The sequence below is a fragment of the Physeter macrocephalus genome, chromosome 6 (assembly GCF_002837175.3).
Source record: "Physeter macrocephalus isolate SW-GA chromosome 6, ASM283717v5, whole genome shotgun sequence".
Taxonomy (NCBI): domain Eukaryota; kingdom Metazoa; phylum Chordata; class Mammalia; order Artiodactyla; family Physeteridae; genus Physeter; species Physeter macrocephalus.
The window spans coordinates 43,007,171-43,023,090 of record NC_041219.1 but is presented as its reverse complement, the minus strand read 5'-3'; the positions used below and the strand labels follow the sequence as shown (position 1 = coordinate 43,023,090).

Genomic DNA, 15,920 nt, shown 5'->3' with positions numbered 1-15,920 from the left:
AAAAAAAAAAAAAAAAAAAAAAAAAAAAAAAAAGGGTGGCAGAGAGTCGGTTGGGCTTGGTCCTTGGAGTTTGGACCTTTTGGGAGACTGGAACCTTCCCCATTTCTAAAGTTCATTAGGGATTACTCAGAGCCTACGCCAGTCCGTCATCAGGGGCCAGGTGGTGACTGGGATCCATCATGGCCCTAGAGCTCTCAGCCCAGCACAATGGGATCAGGATGGCTATTGGTGGTAGCAGCTACGATACTCAGGGATTTTGTTTGTTTTTTGTGTCATTTGAACATCACTCAGAATAACAAGCTGCCGAAGACCCGGTGGGTCCTGGATTGACTGGTCTTCAAACTTGTCTTTCGTTTCTGACCTCAAGTTGGGCTTCTCAGCCATCCTGATGTGGACTCAGGAAAGCAGCATGCTGCTTTACCATTGAGACTGCGGCCGTATAATTAAATCTTCTCAGTATGGTTATTTTTCTGTGTTGGGTTTCAGCAAGCTGTGCTTGCATGCTTGGGGAAAGAAAAACCGTCCTATCAGCAGAACCAAAGGGAAGGAATAACTTGACTGCAGGAATCTGAAGGTTTGTGTCGCCCCTGTGCGAGTGTGGGAAGCTCTGGAGGGTTCAGGAGATGCTGTCTGCGGGAGGGCAGGGTGGTGTGTCCGTGCGCAGTTCCTGATGAGAAGTCAGCCAAGCTATTGTGTCAACCTTGTCAAACCTGGGGGTGCATCTGGGAGGATAATGTGCACCTCGCTCTTTGGGGGGGACCCCACCACCACGTCTGAAACGACTTGCTTCTCTACAATCTCTCCTGGGCAGCCGAGTGGAAGCTCATTGCCGAGTAGGCGAGGCACATGTGTGATCTCACTACACAAATATTGAACCAGTTAAAAGCAAAGTCAACGTCCAGTGCAGACAACTTACCTGCAGATCTACCGGCAGCTGCTCGCCCAGCTTCTCACCATTGAGTGAGAGCTGCATTGCTGCTGTGCCTGTCCTCTCTTTGACACCAGACAGGAGGGGTTAGGAGGGAATGGTTATTCTGCTGGACAGCCAGGTTCCAGAAGACACCGTGTGAGCTGTAAACCCAAGCATCCTGAATAGTCGAGTTCATGTCCACAGGCAGCGACTGACTGAGGACCCTCTCTCTGAACCCTGGGCTCAGTCAGCACCTGAGGGAGTTCCAGGGACGATGGGGACAGGCAGAGAGGTTCTGCTGGTTCTAGCATAAGGCAGACTGTGCTGGAGCAGGCCTGGGGAGAGGAGAGAGAAAGAGGAATAATATACCGGGTGTTAGGAAAGGCTGCCTGGGTGAGTGGAGAATTGTGATGAAGTGAAGACTGTCCTCTGGGGAGTTGTGTGGTTTTTTTTTTTTTTTTTTTTTTTGTAAATTTCTTTCTTTCTTTATTTTTGGCTGTGTTGGGTCTTCGTTGCTGTGCGCGGGCTTTCTCTAGTTGCGGCGAGCGGGGCCTACCCTTCGTTGTGGTGCGCGGGCTTCTCATCGCGGTGGCTTTCCTTGTTGCGGAGATACCGGGTGTTAGGAAAGGCTGCCTGGGTGAGTGGAGAATTGTGATGAAGCGAAGACTGTCCTCTGGGGAGTTGTGTGGTTTTTTTTTTTTTTTTTTGTAAATTTCTTTCTTTCTTTATTTTTGGCTGTGTTGGGTCTTCGTTGCTGTGCGCGGGCTTTCTCTAGTTGCGGCGAGCGGGGCCTACCCTTCGTTGTGGTGCGCGGGCTTCTCATTGCGGTGGCTTTCCTTGTTGCGGAGCACGGGCTCTAGGCGCTTGGGCTTCAGTAGTTGTGGCACGCGGGCTCAGTAGTTGTGGCTCACGGGCTCTAGAGCGCAGGCTGAGTGGTTATGGCCCACGGGCTTAGTTGCTCCGTGGCATGTGGGATCTTCCCGGACCAGGGCTCGAACCCGTGTCCCCTGCATTGGCAGGTGGAGTCTTAACCACTGCAGCACCAGGGAAGTCTGGGAGTCGTGTTTGAATGAGAGTGTCTGGCAGGGGACAGTATAGATGGGGCTGGAAAGGTAGTTGGAGGCATTGGTTGCGGGAGTTTGTTGGGCTCTAAAGGCCATAGGGATCTTTCTCTTTAGGTGGGAAAGGTCGTCATTCTGAATGGTGGATTTCTTAAATAGCAGAGCTGTTTTCAAGCTCTGCTTCCTGCCCTGATTAGTTGCTTGATTCATTCATTAAAAATGTACCTTGTGGCCCGGAGGACAGGATGGTATCTTAATGGAGGAGACTCAGTCGGGCGGGCGGGCGCTTTGGTCTCTGACACATGATGCAGGAGATCTATGCCCAAGGCACTTTGGTAACACTGGCCAGAGAGTTCCTGGGATGCTGGGTCACTTCTCACTTAGGAGGAAGTGACCTCAGTGGGCATGGACTGCCAGGGTTCTCCTTGCCTGGGTTCTCCCTGAGCTGGGCTGTTAGGAGTGGTAGCTCAGAGGGTGAAGTCTGCCTCCATTTGCCCCCCCTCGTGTGGCATGTGATCTCTCTCTCCCCAGCCTTGTCAAGGAACTCTTTCTCCTCTCAGGTTGGAAGCCCCCTCCTGGCTGGTCCATGGTACTTTCCAACTGCTGACTTCTCTCGTTGCCCTCTTAAACTGAGGTCAGGGAGGGTGATCTCTTTAAAATACAAATCCAGTGATGTCACCCCGTCACCCCTCACCCCCCCCACCCCCCCACCCCCGCCTCCCCTTGTCCCTAGAATAAAGTCCACATTCCTCAACATGGCTGATAAGATACTGGGTGAGCCGCTGTGCACCCCCACCCCCAGTCTCCAGCTACTCCCTCCCACGCCCCCTGCCCCCCCCCCTCCTCAACATGGCTGATAAGATACTGGGTGAGCCGCTGTGCACCCCCACCCCCAGTCTCCAGCTACTCCCTCCCACGCCCCCTGCCCCCGCCCCCTAGTCCTCCCCCCGCCCCTCCCCCCATGCCTCACTAGGAGGAGGAACTCTGCATACTCAATCTGGTGTCGCTTTTGATGGCCTGGGTTCCTTGGTTGCAGGCCCTGTATCTCGGAGTTCCCTGGGGAACTCAGGAGTCCTGGGAAGCCCCTCCAGATGGCCTCTGAGGAGGGAAGGGCGAAGGGGATGGGATCTGGGGCTCTGGTGCTAAATTCCTCTCTGGCCTGTCTCTGGTCTGGTTTTCTTATCTGCTAAGCATCAATACAGGCTTGGGTTGGAATACTGCTAATGGAAACAAGTCCCAGCTTCTTCTGTAAGCAAACAACATTCCTGAGGTGGGGAGGGGAGGGGCCCATCCGCCATTCTCCCATTCCTCAGCAGCTTCTGGGCTCTGGGCAGCTGGGGGGCCCCGCCCCCCTTCATAGCCTGGGGAGAGTGAGCACCTCGGGGTGGGGGGCTGCTGTGAGGTTGGCCCTGGGTGGCTGAGTGGCTGAACAGCCCCCATGTTTATGCAGGAAGGCTTCTGTGTCCATTATCTTGTTTGAGCCTGACAGCAGCTGCCCAGGAAGGGTCACCCAGCTGGTCGGTGCCAAGCCAGACTCAACCCCAGCTCCTCTGCCGCAGGCCTCCTGCACACATCCCACCAGACCAGCATTTCCCAGGCCAGCATCAAGAAATATTTTTCCTGAAGGATGTTCTTGGGCGCTAAGCCTGAGTGGGCAAAATGAAGTGGGTTTCCTTACTGCAGGCTTCTAAGAACCTTTTGTGTATATCGCGGCTCAGCAGGAGGGCCATGGGATGCAGCATTTCCAACCTTCCTTGGCCAGAAAACCCTCTCCCCTCGTGCAAATCACTTAGGAGGCTAAAGTGGCTAAGAGTCACTGGATTGTACCACCTTGTTCTCTGTGGAGTAGCGTTACCTGGAGAAAGAGTCACCAAGCTTCTGGAAGGTTTTTTTGTAAGCCCCAGGTATCATTCCAGGAAGGATTAGGATTAATCAGGTCAGGAGGACTAGACAGAGGAGTTGGGAGGTAGTTCCTAGTAAATGTCGGATCCTTTGCTGGGAAGTTGAGTTATAACTCCTCCAGTGGTCGACGGTCCATACTTCTTTCTCTTTCTAAAGCTAGGAAATTGAGGTGTTCCCAGCTTGAAGATCACAGGAATCATGAGCGGGGGAATCAAACCCAGGGCCGTCCGACTCCAAATTCGTGCCCATTCCATTCCTTTCCATCATGGTGCATTACAAACATTTTATCTTGGGATCTGCAGAGTCGGTGCCCCACGAGGCAGTGGTTTCTCCAAGTCCTGTCTCTTTGTTCTGAATTGATACCAGAGAACGCGCCTGTGGCACTTGCTCAGCAGATGCAGACCAAGGACAGGAGAGGCAGGAAGCGTGGCCCAGGGCTTTTCCCGGCTCCCGATGAGGGCAGAGGCCACGCCACCCCAGCTGAGGTCCTTTCTGCTATGTCTGGTGGTAGATGGTAGGCACCTCCATCTTGGTTAATCAGGGGGTGCTAGATGGTTCCAGAAAACTGAGATGGTTTATTCAACCTTATGCAGAGCTTCTTGGGGTCCAGTAAGTTACCTTTAGTACTGTTTCTCTTTGTGGGTTGAAAGCCCCAATGTGCTTTCTTTCCCTTTTTGTTTGAGGGATATAAAAATTAGTCCACAAATGACTCGGGTTTTGTAACAAATAAGACAAATAAGGTGGCTGCGACCCTGGTGTGTGCTTTCAGCTCTGCTCTCCCTGTCACTTCAGCTTTTGTACTCTCTGGCCTCTTGGCATAGCTCTTCGAAAACCTTCCCCATTACTCCTCCTGCCTCCTCTTCTTCGTCTTGTTCCTTATTCATTCATTCAGGAAACTTTAACTGAGCACCTGCTCCAAGTCAGGCATTGCACTAGACGATTGAAGATGAATGAGAGCTGGTCCCTGTCCTCAGATAAAACTGCACATTGTGCCAATCCAGCTGCTGGATTACTGCAGTGGATACAGGACAGAGCCCAGAGAGGGGGGACGTGAGGGAAGTCTTTTCACAGCAATCAGAGGACGGAGTGTGGAGCTATTTGAGAGGGTTCCTGGTGCAGAGGGGACACCTCTTCTTCGAAGGCCCGGAGGCGTAAGCAGAGTGGGATGTGAAGGAATTGTTTATGAGGAGCTGGGAAAGGCTTAGGCTGCACCACAAAGGGAGGGCATCGGGAGAGGAAGGGCTAGGAGCACGGAGGAGATTAATGGGTAGGGTCACAAAGGGCCTACTCACCGTGCAAAGATGATTTTATTTTATTTTGGGGAAGTCTCAGAGCCCTTGAACTGTTTTGGATGGGCTAGGGATATCAATAAAATAGAAAGTAGCATGCCTAGAAATACAGCTGCTGAGTCATCCTGAAGGCAGTGAGGAGGCTGGATTTGAAGGAGGTGGAAGATGCAGGGGAAGAAGAGCCAGCAAGGAGCAGCTGTAACAGCCCAGAAAGGACTGGACGCAGGCCTGGTGTGGAAGGGGTGCTGGCCATGAGGTTGGTGGAGGGCTTGCTAATCCACCGGGGAGGAATTTACAGTGACTGTCTTGGGTGACCAGAAGGACAGTGCCTTAGCCGGAGATGGAGACCTAGAAGAGAGTGCAGGTTTGGGGAGAGGAGGCTGGGGGGAGTTCAGGTGTGATGATGCTTGTGGGTCCACCAGGTGGAGACGTCCCTCTGGTAGGTGGGAAACATTCGCCTGGGTATCATCCCTGGAACTAATCCTTTTTCTTTTTTCTTTTTATCTTTTTTTTTTTTTAATTTTTGGCCACGCCGCTTGGCTTGTAGGATCTTAGTTCCCTGACCAGGGATGGAACCCGTGCCCTCGGCAATGAGAGTGCAGAGTCCTAACCACTGAACTGCCAGGGAATTCCCTCCCTGGGACTAATTCTGATTTGCCAAAACCATCCAGTAAATAGCATTTGATGGATTTCCCAGGACGATGGGGTGAGCTGGCCCAGCCATGGACGCGCTCCCCCCTGCCCTACCCCCAACGTGGCTGCTTTCTGTCTTCCGTTAATCAGGGCCTCTTTTTGTTTTTTTCAAATTAATGACTTTATTTATTTTGGTCTTTGCTGCTGCGCGCGGGCTTTCTCTAGTTGTAGCAGGCGGGGGCTACTCTTCATTGTGGTGCACGGGCCTCACATTGCACTGGCTTCTCGTTGTGGAGCACGGGCTCTAGGTGTGTGGGCTTCAGTAGTTGCAGCACGTGGGCTCAGTAGTTGTGGCACACGGGCTTAGTTGCTCCTCGGCATGTGGGATCTTCCCAGACCAGGGATCAAACCCATGTCTCCTGCATTGACAGGCGGATTCTTTTTTTTGCGGCCTCTCCCGCCGCGGAGCACAGGCTGCGGACGCGCAGGCCCAGCGGCCATGGCTCACGGGCCCAGCCGCTCCGCGGCACGCGGGATCCCCCCGGACCGGGGCACGAACCCGCGCCCCCCGCATCGGCAGGCGGACTCCCAACCACTGCCCCACCAGGGAAGCCCAACAGGCGGATTCTTAACCACTGTGCCACCAGGGAAGCCCCTCACCGGGGCCTCTTGATGCTGGTGAACTTTGCTTATGAATCACTGGCTGAGCTGCCATGTTGGAGGCTCTGAGGGAGATTCATGTCCTGTCTGGGGAAGTACATCAGCCTCCTTTGCCTGCTTTATTATTTTTAAGTGGGCATTTAGGAGTCTTTAAAGTACAGTCCAGTAGTGGTCATATCCCTTAAAATACAGTGTATTACAAGGGACAGTCCTTCCTTGGTGACAGCACCATCCATGATGGTCATTGTTTGGGTCCTGGGAATGATTTTGCTCTGAGGACTTCTGTTTTAAGGAGAGTTGGCTTGTGCCCTTGAGAGTTGGGAGAGAATTTACTAAGGAGAGGTCTGGGTCCCTGATGCAATATTTGTTCATACTAATCCCTTAAATCAGTGGTTCTCAACTGGGTGCACTTTCCCCCCACTCCCCACCTTTGGCAATGTCTGGAGACAATTTTGATTGTCAAAACTGGGGACCAAGTGCCCCTGTCATCCAGTGGATAGAGGTCAGAGATGCTGCTAAACATCTTCCAATGCACAGGACAGGCCGCACAGCAAAGAATTATCTGGCCCCCAATGTTCATAGTGCTGAGGCTGAGAAACCCTGCCTTAACTGATCACATAATGTAATAGTTTATGAAAAACTATACCTTCTCCCTTGGCCTGGAATACTTCTTGATCATCTTTCTCCTCCCCCATCAGTATTCTACCCATCGTCCGGGACCCAGCTTAAATGTCATCTCCTCCATGAAACTCTCCCTTGAGTTTCCAAGTTTTCCACTGAATCACCCCTTTCTCGTTCCTACAAGCAAGTTGCTTGTTCCTCTGTTTTCCTTCATGGAGTCTTGATCCACGGTTGGTGGCATCTGCAGATTTGAAGGGCCGGCAGTACTTCTTCATCCATACAGCCAACCTATCTGTTGGGCCCCCACCATATTTGGTGCTGGGTGCAGCTGTGAAAGGGAGAGGAAACCAAGGAGCTTGCTTTCTGTCCACTCTATATTCTGTATAAAGTCCCAAATTGGCACTGTCACTAGTGGTATGTGTCTATGCTGTCATCTCACTACATTACAAGCTCCTTGGGTCCTTTTCACCTTTGTCACAGTATTTTTGCACGTAGAGCCTCAGTATGTATTAGTTGATTGAATAAGTAAATCTCATGAGTTTGAAAATTTCTATATTATTTCAGCAGCTGCTTTCATAGGCTCTTTTTTTTAATTTAAAATTTTTATTTTTATTTTATTTATTTATTTTTTGGCTGTGTTGGGTCTTCGTTGCTGCACGCGGTTGCAGGACGATGGGGTGAGCCGGCCCAGCCGTGGACGCGCTCCCCCCTGCCCTGCCCTCAGCGTGGCTGCTTTCTGTCTTCCATTAATCACCTGGGCCTCTCTTTGTTTCTTTTAATTAATTAATTTATTTATTTTGGTCTTTGCTGCTGCGTGCGGGCTTTCTCTAGTTGTAGCAAGCGGGGCTTACTCTTCGTTGCGGCGCGCAGGCTTCTCTTTGCGGTGGCTTCTCTTTGTTGCCGAGCATGGGCTCTAGGCACGTGGACTTCAGTAGTTACGGCACACGGGCTTCAGTAGTTGTGGCTTGTGGTCTCTAGAGCGCAGGCTCAGTAGTTGCGGCGCACGGGCTTAGTTGCTCCGCGGCATGTGGGATCTTCCCAGACCGGGGATAGAACCTGTGTCCCCTGCATTGGCAGGCAGATTCTTATCTGCTGCGCCACCAGGGAAGCCCAGCTCTTTTTTTTTTAACTTTTTATTTTATATTGGAGTATAGTTGATTAACAATGTTGTGTTAGTTTCAGGTGTACAGCAAAGTGATTCAGTTATACATATACATGTATCTATTCTTTTTCAAATTCTTTTCCTTGACAATGGAACTCAGGCACCTCGATAGTTTCATTTCACTCAGAAGCAATGGCTATAAGGGAAAGAAGGGGCCTGTTTACCTGTGCTCTCTGGGATGGGGGTGGGGATTAAAGAAAAAATTAAAGGGACCTGCTGGCGTACATCAGTGACTAAGCTGGAACAGGGCTCTGGGTTGAGGCTGCCTGGGTCTCTGAACTGGAACCTCGGCTCAGAGAACTTGAATGGCTCCCTCAAGGTCACGGCCCTCACCTTACTTTTAGCTCCGCCGATTTAAGGTGGAAATGTGAAGAGTCCCTTGTACAAACCAGCACAAGGGGATGGGGTTTGCAGCCTCGAGCTGGCATAATTAGAGCTGGCATAATTAATGTCCATTTCAGTGGTTTGCTTCCCCAGCGGGGTTCTAAGGTTGTGTTCTCCCCACGGCCGCGGAGAGCTCGTGGGAAGGCAGTCTAAGTGGAAACTGAGCAGGGCCTTGCAGCCGAGTGGCTCTGAGTTTGAACCTGGCTTTTGTGACTTGTCTGAGCCTCATTTCCCCCACCTGTCATATGAATATGATGACATACCCCTTATGAAATGATTGTGAGGACTGAGTGAGAAAATGGAGAGCTTAGTAGCAGGCTCTCAGTACTTTAAGATGAGTTAAGATGGTAGCTTTAAGATGAGGTGTGATGACTTTGAAAGCTCCAAGCCTAGAACTTGGCCCGCGGAAGGCTACATAAATCCTACCATCTAGGAATGGAAAAGCTCACAGTGTCTGGACCACTGATTTGTCCTAGTACAATAAATTATGTCTTTAAGGGGCTGGCAGATTCTTTTCCATACAAGCACACAAGCAAGTACAAAGACAACCAACCACGGGGAGAGGGAGGGAAGGAAGGAGGGAGGGAGAGGGAGGGAAGGAAGGAGGGAGGGAGAGGGAGAGGATTCCTTCGGAAAACAGGAAGGAGTAAAAGATCCAAATGGATCTTTGGGGGGGAAGGGGAGAAGGCAAATAATCGAGGAATGATATTCTGTGTTAAAAGCAGAGGTTTTTGGTCAACCTATTTACTTTCAGTTTCATCATTTCCTGAGAATCCTAATTTAGCCTCTGGTTGTGTCCTCTCGATTATGGCCTAAAAAGGCAACTACTTGGGTTTCTTGGAGTTGGACTGGCACCCGCAGGAAGCCGGCATGGAAAGGGCTGGCTTTAGCCTGATCTGATCTCCAATGGGCCAGAGCCGCCTCCTTTCTCCTTAACCCGTTGCTGGCCTGCTGAGTCCCACAACTTCCCAGGACTTCTGAGGTTCCCTAATCTGAGCCACGAGCTCTTTCCTGCAGACAGTTTTCTTAGTGCTGGTGTGGTTGCTGCCACGTGGGTACCCTGCCCAAGTGGCTGTGCACACCAGTGTACCCTCGGGGGCCATAAAAACACCCAGACAGATGTTCCTTTGCTCGCATAACTCCACTTGAGAGCTTATCTCAAGGTGGTCCATTAGATAAGAGGAAAACAACTAGTAAGCGGTATTTTTTTTAAAAAATCACTTTGGAATATCATGCAGCCATTAAAAGTGATTACTAACGAGGCTTTGGGGTCAGGGGTCCTGGATTCGTGTCCTCATCCCCCCCAGCTGTGTGAACAGCAGGTTACTTTCCTCTCAGAGCCTCTGCATTGTCCCCTGTAACAGTGAAGCATATGGATAAAAACCATCAAGAAGCAGACTGTGGCCCTGTGGGGAAGTGGTCAGAGTGAAGAGGGAAAATACAAAATGTGAAACTCCCTGCCTGAGATAGTTAAAAATCAAGTGTTTCTATGAGCCAGGACTAGAAGGGACCATTAAAAAAAAAAGAGAGAAAACTAATTTTTGTGGAGAGAGTGTCAGGAATTTGGTGGGGGGTCTTTTTCTTTGATCTTGTAAACTGTTCTATTACGCGCAGTTTTTAAAAAATGTCAGAGGCTGTTTAGCATGGTCCCAAGACAGGGCGGGGAGAAGTGGCGTGTGCTGGCTGCCGCGATCAGGCAGTCGCCTCCCCGGTGTCCTTTCTATAAAGCCCCTTCCTTCCTCGCTCACAGATCTGGACGGTGGCGGCTTTGCTCCACCTGCATCCTTAGAGGTGAGTGTTAACCTGTCTGCTGGCTTCCCTGCCAGGCACACAAGTCTTTCTCAGCCTCCCTGGCTGCCTGATAATGCCCAGCAAATATCTGCTGGATGTTGTGGGATGCATTCCCCTGTACGCCCCGTGCTCCACTCAACTTTCTGACAGTTTCAGCCCAGCCCCAGTGTTGGCCTGACTCCTTTTGCAAGACCCCAGGCACAAGTGTGCTGGGAAGAGGCCAGGCCTGGGAACCAGGCAGATCTGGGTTAGCCCATAACTGGGCTGGGCAACTCTGGGCAAGCGACTTGCCCTCTCCGGACTGTTTCCTCATTTGTAAACTGGGGAAAATAAGAGCTTTTTTTCCCCAGGGTGGCTGATGGTTAGGTGAGGCTGGGAATAAACCCAACTTGATGTTGGTAGGTAGGTACTTAATGATTGGCCCCTTCCCCCCTTCTCTTGGAGTGATCTTGTAAAGGGTGCCTTCGCTGGACCGCATTGGTGGAACTCCTAACGAGCAGTGGACTTGGGGTTTGGGGGGACGGGGTTGACGTGAATCCCTTTTTGCATATTGGTGGGAGATTGTCCTCTCCTTTCCGGGTTTGAAGTCTGAGGAAAGGCTGAGAACCAGCAGCCAGGGAGGGCCCTGTGCTCAGTGATTGTTGTGAGTTCTCGAGCATGGTGGTGACGTGATTGGGGAGATTGGTTTGGGGACCCTGGGTGCTAGGACTTTGCAGAGGATGACTGGCCCATGGCCAGACGGACGGCAGAGAGGCAGAAGACTACTGGTATTTACTCTGGCAGAGAGAAGCCTTTGATTTGTTTGAATGGACTGGCCAGTGTGGAGGTGAGGACAGCTGGCTTTGGGCCTGTAGCCTCCAGACCCACACGGAAGATGAGGCTGGCCAGGCGGTTTGCAGCCATCCCATTCCTGCCTTGTTGGCTGCTGCCTAACTCTGGGCCCTGCCTGCTTCTCCCGGGGGTGGTCCTTGCAGGTGGATGGTGCCCCTTGGCCCCCCAAGAGGGGCTGCCAGGGTTTGCTTGTGCTGCGAATGTAAACAAAGCCACCGGCTGAGCTTGCTGGGGAGGCTGCCAGGCTCCGCTCCTTGGATTTGCCTTCCCTTGTGGTGGGTGGGAGCTAGCAGATTTCCTGGAAAACAGCCTCTCGTGGAGTGAGTCCAAGGCAGCCCCTCAGCCTTGATCTGGAAACCATTTAATGAGCCCAGATAAGAAGGCCCGGGCAGCCCAGACTTTCGCTTTTGTTCTCTGCCTCCCAAGCCTTCAGCCTCCTTGGCATCCAAGTTCCTGTTGGGATCAGGAAGCATGAAAGACTGTGAGACTCTGGGTTTGGATCTGGGGTCCTCCTGGCTTCCTGGGCCTGGGGAGGGAGCCTTGATCTCACAAGGGAAAAGCTTCCCTGTGTCATGAGCTAGTCAGTGAGCTTCTGGGTTGTTCCTCTGGTGGCTGTGGGCTGGTTCTGTCCTAGACCAGGGTTTCTTTTTCTTTTATTTATTTAATTCAATTTAATTTTTATTATTTATTTATTTTTTGGCTGCGTTGGGTCCTCACTGCTGCACGCAGGCTTTCCCTAGTTGCAGCGAGCAGGGGCTATTCTTTGTTGTGGCACACAGGCTTCTCATTGCGGTGGCTTCTATTGTTGTGGAGCACGGGCTCTAGGCACAAGGGCTTCAGTAGTCGTGGCACGTGGGCTCCAGTAGTCATGGCTCGTGGGCTCTAGAGCGCAGGCTCAGTAGTTGTGGTGCACGGGCTTAGTTGCTCCGCGGCATGTGGGATCTTCCCCGACCAGGGCTCGAACCTGTGTCCCCTGCATTGGCAGGTGGGCTCTTTACCACTGTGCCACCGGGGAAGTCCCTAGACCAGGGTTTCTTCGTCCTGCTTTTGGTTCACTCAAAGCAGCTATCCTCCCAGCTGATCCCAGCCTGAGCCTCTGAGCAGGAATAAGTACTGTGGTTAGACTATGGGAGACCACAGAGACCAGGAGTCCTTCCTAGGTAACTCTGGACTAAGCCCCTTACCTCCAGAGAGCTTCTGTTTCCTCATCTGTAAAATGGGATGATAACACGTACTTTACCCACTTTACAGAGTTGTTAGGAGGAGGATCTTATGAGATAGTGAAGTGTGTGTGATGGTATTTCCTAAACTATAAAACCACTCAGATAAGAGGGATTATTATTTTATCATCTTTGTTTTGCAAATCAGCTTCAAAAAAAGGCAAACACACATGGACTTATGTTCTCCTGGCCCATAAATTATGAGCGTTGCCTTTTTACATTAGTGCCTCAGAAGGGAAGCACTCCTTACTCTCCACCATGTGTCCTGGAGCCTGACTTCTTTTCTTCTCGCCTTATTTCTTGGGGCGATGGAATTAAAATCTGTCGGCAACATATTGGTGTTGTGTTTTCTTCTCTTGGTTGACTCCGTGAAATAAGAAAACATTTTTTAAACTGGAGACTTCCACTCTGTGTGCTTGTAGTCAGTTGCCTTTTATGGGTTAACTAGAAATGTGTTCTTGTTGGAAGTCCTCTTAAACCGTGTGGTCACTTTCCTGCCTTAGCAGGTGTAGCTTAGTGTGACTCTAATGACATCTGTCTGAGATTCTTATTATGCATATCATTTGGCACAATCGTTGTTTATAGATTGTTTGATTGTGCATTGATCCTGGGATACATCTCATCATTAATTCCTTACAGAATCTCTGATATCAACTTGTTTTTTCGGTGATGTACATCTTTCTCCCGAAAGTAGAGGGCGAGAAAATTTTGACAAATTGTACAATCTGGTTATATATAATTTTACTTATTATAATGCTGTACAGTTTGCAAACACATGACGTCAGTGATCTCTCTGTGGCTGGTATAGTTGTAGCTAACGTTGTATCCTTTTTTTCTCCTTCAGGTCCTGGCTGTAAGTCACCATGGCGCAGCAAGCTGCCGATAAGTATCTCTATGTGGATAAAAACTTCATCAATAACCCGCTGGCCCAGGCCGACTGGGCTGCCAAGAAGCTGGTATGGGTGCCTTCCGACAAGAGTGGCTTTGAGCCCGCCAGCCTCAAGGAAGAGATGGGCGAGGAGGCCATCGTGGAGCTGGTGGAGAACGGGAAGAAGGTGAAGGTGAACAAGGATGATATCCAGAAGATGAACCCACCCAAGTTCTCCAAGGTGGAGGACATGGCAGAGCTCACGTGCCTCAACGAAGCCTCGGTGCTGCACAACCTCAAGGAGCGCTACTACTCAGGGCTCATCTACGTAAGTGGGCGGGGCTCTGCACGGGTGGGAGGTTCCAGGGCTCATCTACATAAAGTGGGCGGGCTCTGCACGGGAGGGAGGCTCCAGGGCTTATTTACATAAGTGAGTGGGGCTGTAGGCGGGAGGGGGAGGACCTACCGAGAAGGAAATACACTGACTGGTGTTAAGTGGAAAAGTCCTCCTTTATAGACCAGCTTCGCCCAGGCTTCTAATATGGCAGGTGGGAAGGGTTGAGGCCCAGAGAGGGCAAGGGACTTATGCAGAGTCACACAGCCAGGTGCTGGCAGGCCTGAGACTGGAACTCGGGTTTCAGTATCTCTGTCTTTCTTGATGAAAATATTGTATGGACCAAATTAAAAGCCCCTGTCCCTCGGGGTATTAACCACTTAAATTCAGAAGTAGTGACCTGCAGAAAAACAAACAGCCTTAAAGGAAGCATTGCTTGTCAGTGGAGGGGAGATGGGAGCTAAGTGCTGTTGTCTGGGAGTGGGACTCTCCCCTTGGCATCCTCAACTGCTTATGTTAGAACCACTCTGCTGGCTCTAAGAAATGGGTCCTGCTCAGTAAAGCAGAGTGATTCAGGTCATGGGAATTGGAGCCTCCGGGATCTGGTTCCGGTCTTGGCCCTTCCTGGCCATTTGACATGGCTACGTGGGGCCTCACTTCCTCATCTATGAGGAGTCATGAAAGCATTGTAAAGCACCAGCCAGCCCTGGGCTCGCGCAGAGCCTGGGTTCTGTAGCTGCTACCTTTTGTCGTAGGTGAAGGTAATTCCAGCCCTCTGCTCGGCCTTTTATGGGTGTCGCTGTTCAGCTTGGGTCCTGTTAGAGCATTGCTGAGTGTGAAACAAGTCGGTGGCCTGCACTTGCCTATCAGCTGGCTGCAAACGGAAATACTAGGTATAAAAGTGCGTTCGACGTTAGTTGCTTCATCTCTCAGAGTGTGGGTTTTACTCTAGGCAGGCATGGACCTGTGCCTACAACTGGTGGGCAGGACCTGAGCCTTTTCTCCAGAACTCTTCAGCTGGAGGCGTTAGGCCTTAACTCCCGTTTTTGCTTCTTTGCTGGCATCTCCCGTGCGCAGATCCTCCTGCCTCAGTCCAGCCTCCTCCTTGGCATCCTCACCAGAAGGAAGTCGATTGTCTGTGCAGTTGCCCTAATGGAGACCCCCAGCAGGTGCAGAGCTGCGGGGAGATCAGAGCCGCTCGGTGGGGCTGCCAGGGCAGGGGCGCTGCCTCATTCACAGGCCCCCTCTCTGCACACGCTGTTCCAAATTGCGACCCCGGGAGCCTTTGTGCGGTGTGTCTGCCTGGCGTTGTGGGCAGCGTGGCTAATTCTGCGCCACAGCTGCTCTGTCTGTTTCTTCGGTGGGGGGAGGCCCGGGGGCAGGGGGCAGTCGGGCACAAAGAGCTTCTGTGGCCCGTGAATGGAGCAGCTCCCTGGTGTGGCCGTGTGGGAGCAGAGCCACTTGTTCAGTGTCTGCGCCTCCACGGGTCTCCAGCAGGATGGGCTCACAGTACAGCCCCTTCCTCCCACCTGAGCTGCAGCGCTCATGCCTCGGGGCTTAGTTTCGTCATCCACTGATTTGATGGGATTAGCCCAGAGCACTTTTTGAGGTCCTCTTGAGCCCCCCCATGGGACCATTGCCCACCCAGCTGTCAGAAAGGCTTGTCCTAGTAAAACCCAGGCCCCTTCTGCTGTCACCACCAGCTGTTTCCAAACATCTGGCCCTGTGGCACGCCCTAAATGGGTGGCCACGTTGTCCTTCGCTTTCATCGGGCTGGATTTCCTAGAGTGTGGGTTTTCTCAAACCCCAGGAACAAAGCTCACTTGTTTCTGAGCCCCTGGGATGACCTCGCAGCTCCCTGGCCTGCCATCTCAGCCCCACCCGACAGTCATGGAGGGAAAACCAGAGGTTTCCCACCGTGCTCCCGTCTTCCCGTAATACCCGAGCTGAAGACGACCAACACCTCGAGCAGACTTCTTTGCTTCAGAGCTTTCCTGGTACCTCCTGAAGAGAGTATTTGGAGGGAGAACAATCGACTGATTATCCCAGGAAGAAGGAAATTCAGGGCCCTGCGTCCCCTCCTCCAAGCAGAAGAGGCAGTCAAGCACACTGGTTCATTTCCAAGCTCAGCTGCTCTTTTGCACGGGGGCCGGTGTGTGGTTGGTGGGTCCTTCCGGAGTTCTGCGTTCAGCCTAACTTCTGCTTGGAAAGTCCAAGACCTGTAGCCCTTGGCCAGTGCTGGGAAGGGCCTCTG

At 51.7% G+C, this 15,920-nt stretch overlaps 1 protein-coding gene across 1 annotated transcript in view; it reads left to right on the top strand.

Moving 5' to 3' along the window:
* The window catches only part of MYH9 (myosin heavy chain 9), a 94,552-nt gene that overhangs the window by 20,190 nt on the left and 58,442 nt on the right, over positions 1 to 15,920 (top strand). Inside the window, exon 2 of the mRNA XM_024127308.3 lies at positions 13,309 to 13,660. Coding sequence (XP_023983076.1) covers positions 13,328 to 13,660 — 333 coding nt within the window. The 5' untranslated portion in view covers positions 13,309 to 13,327. The remainder of the gene's footprint in view (positions 1 to 13,308; positions 13,661 to 15,920) is intronic.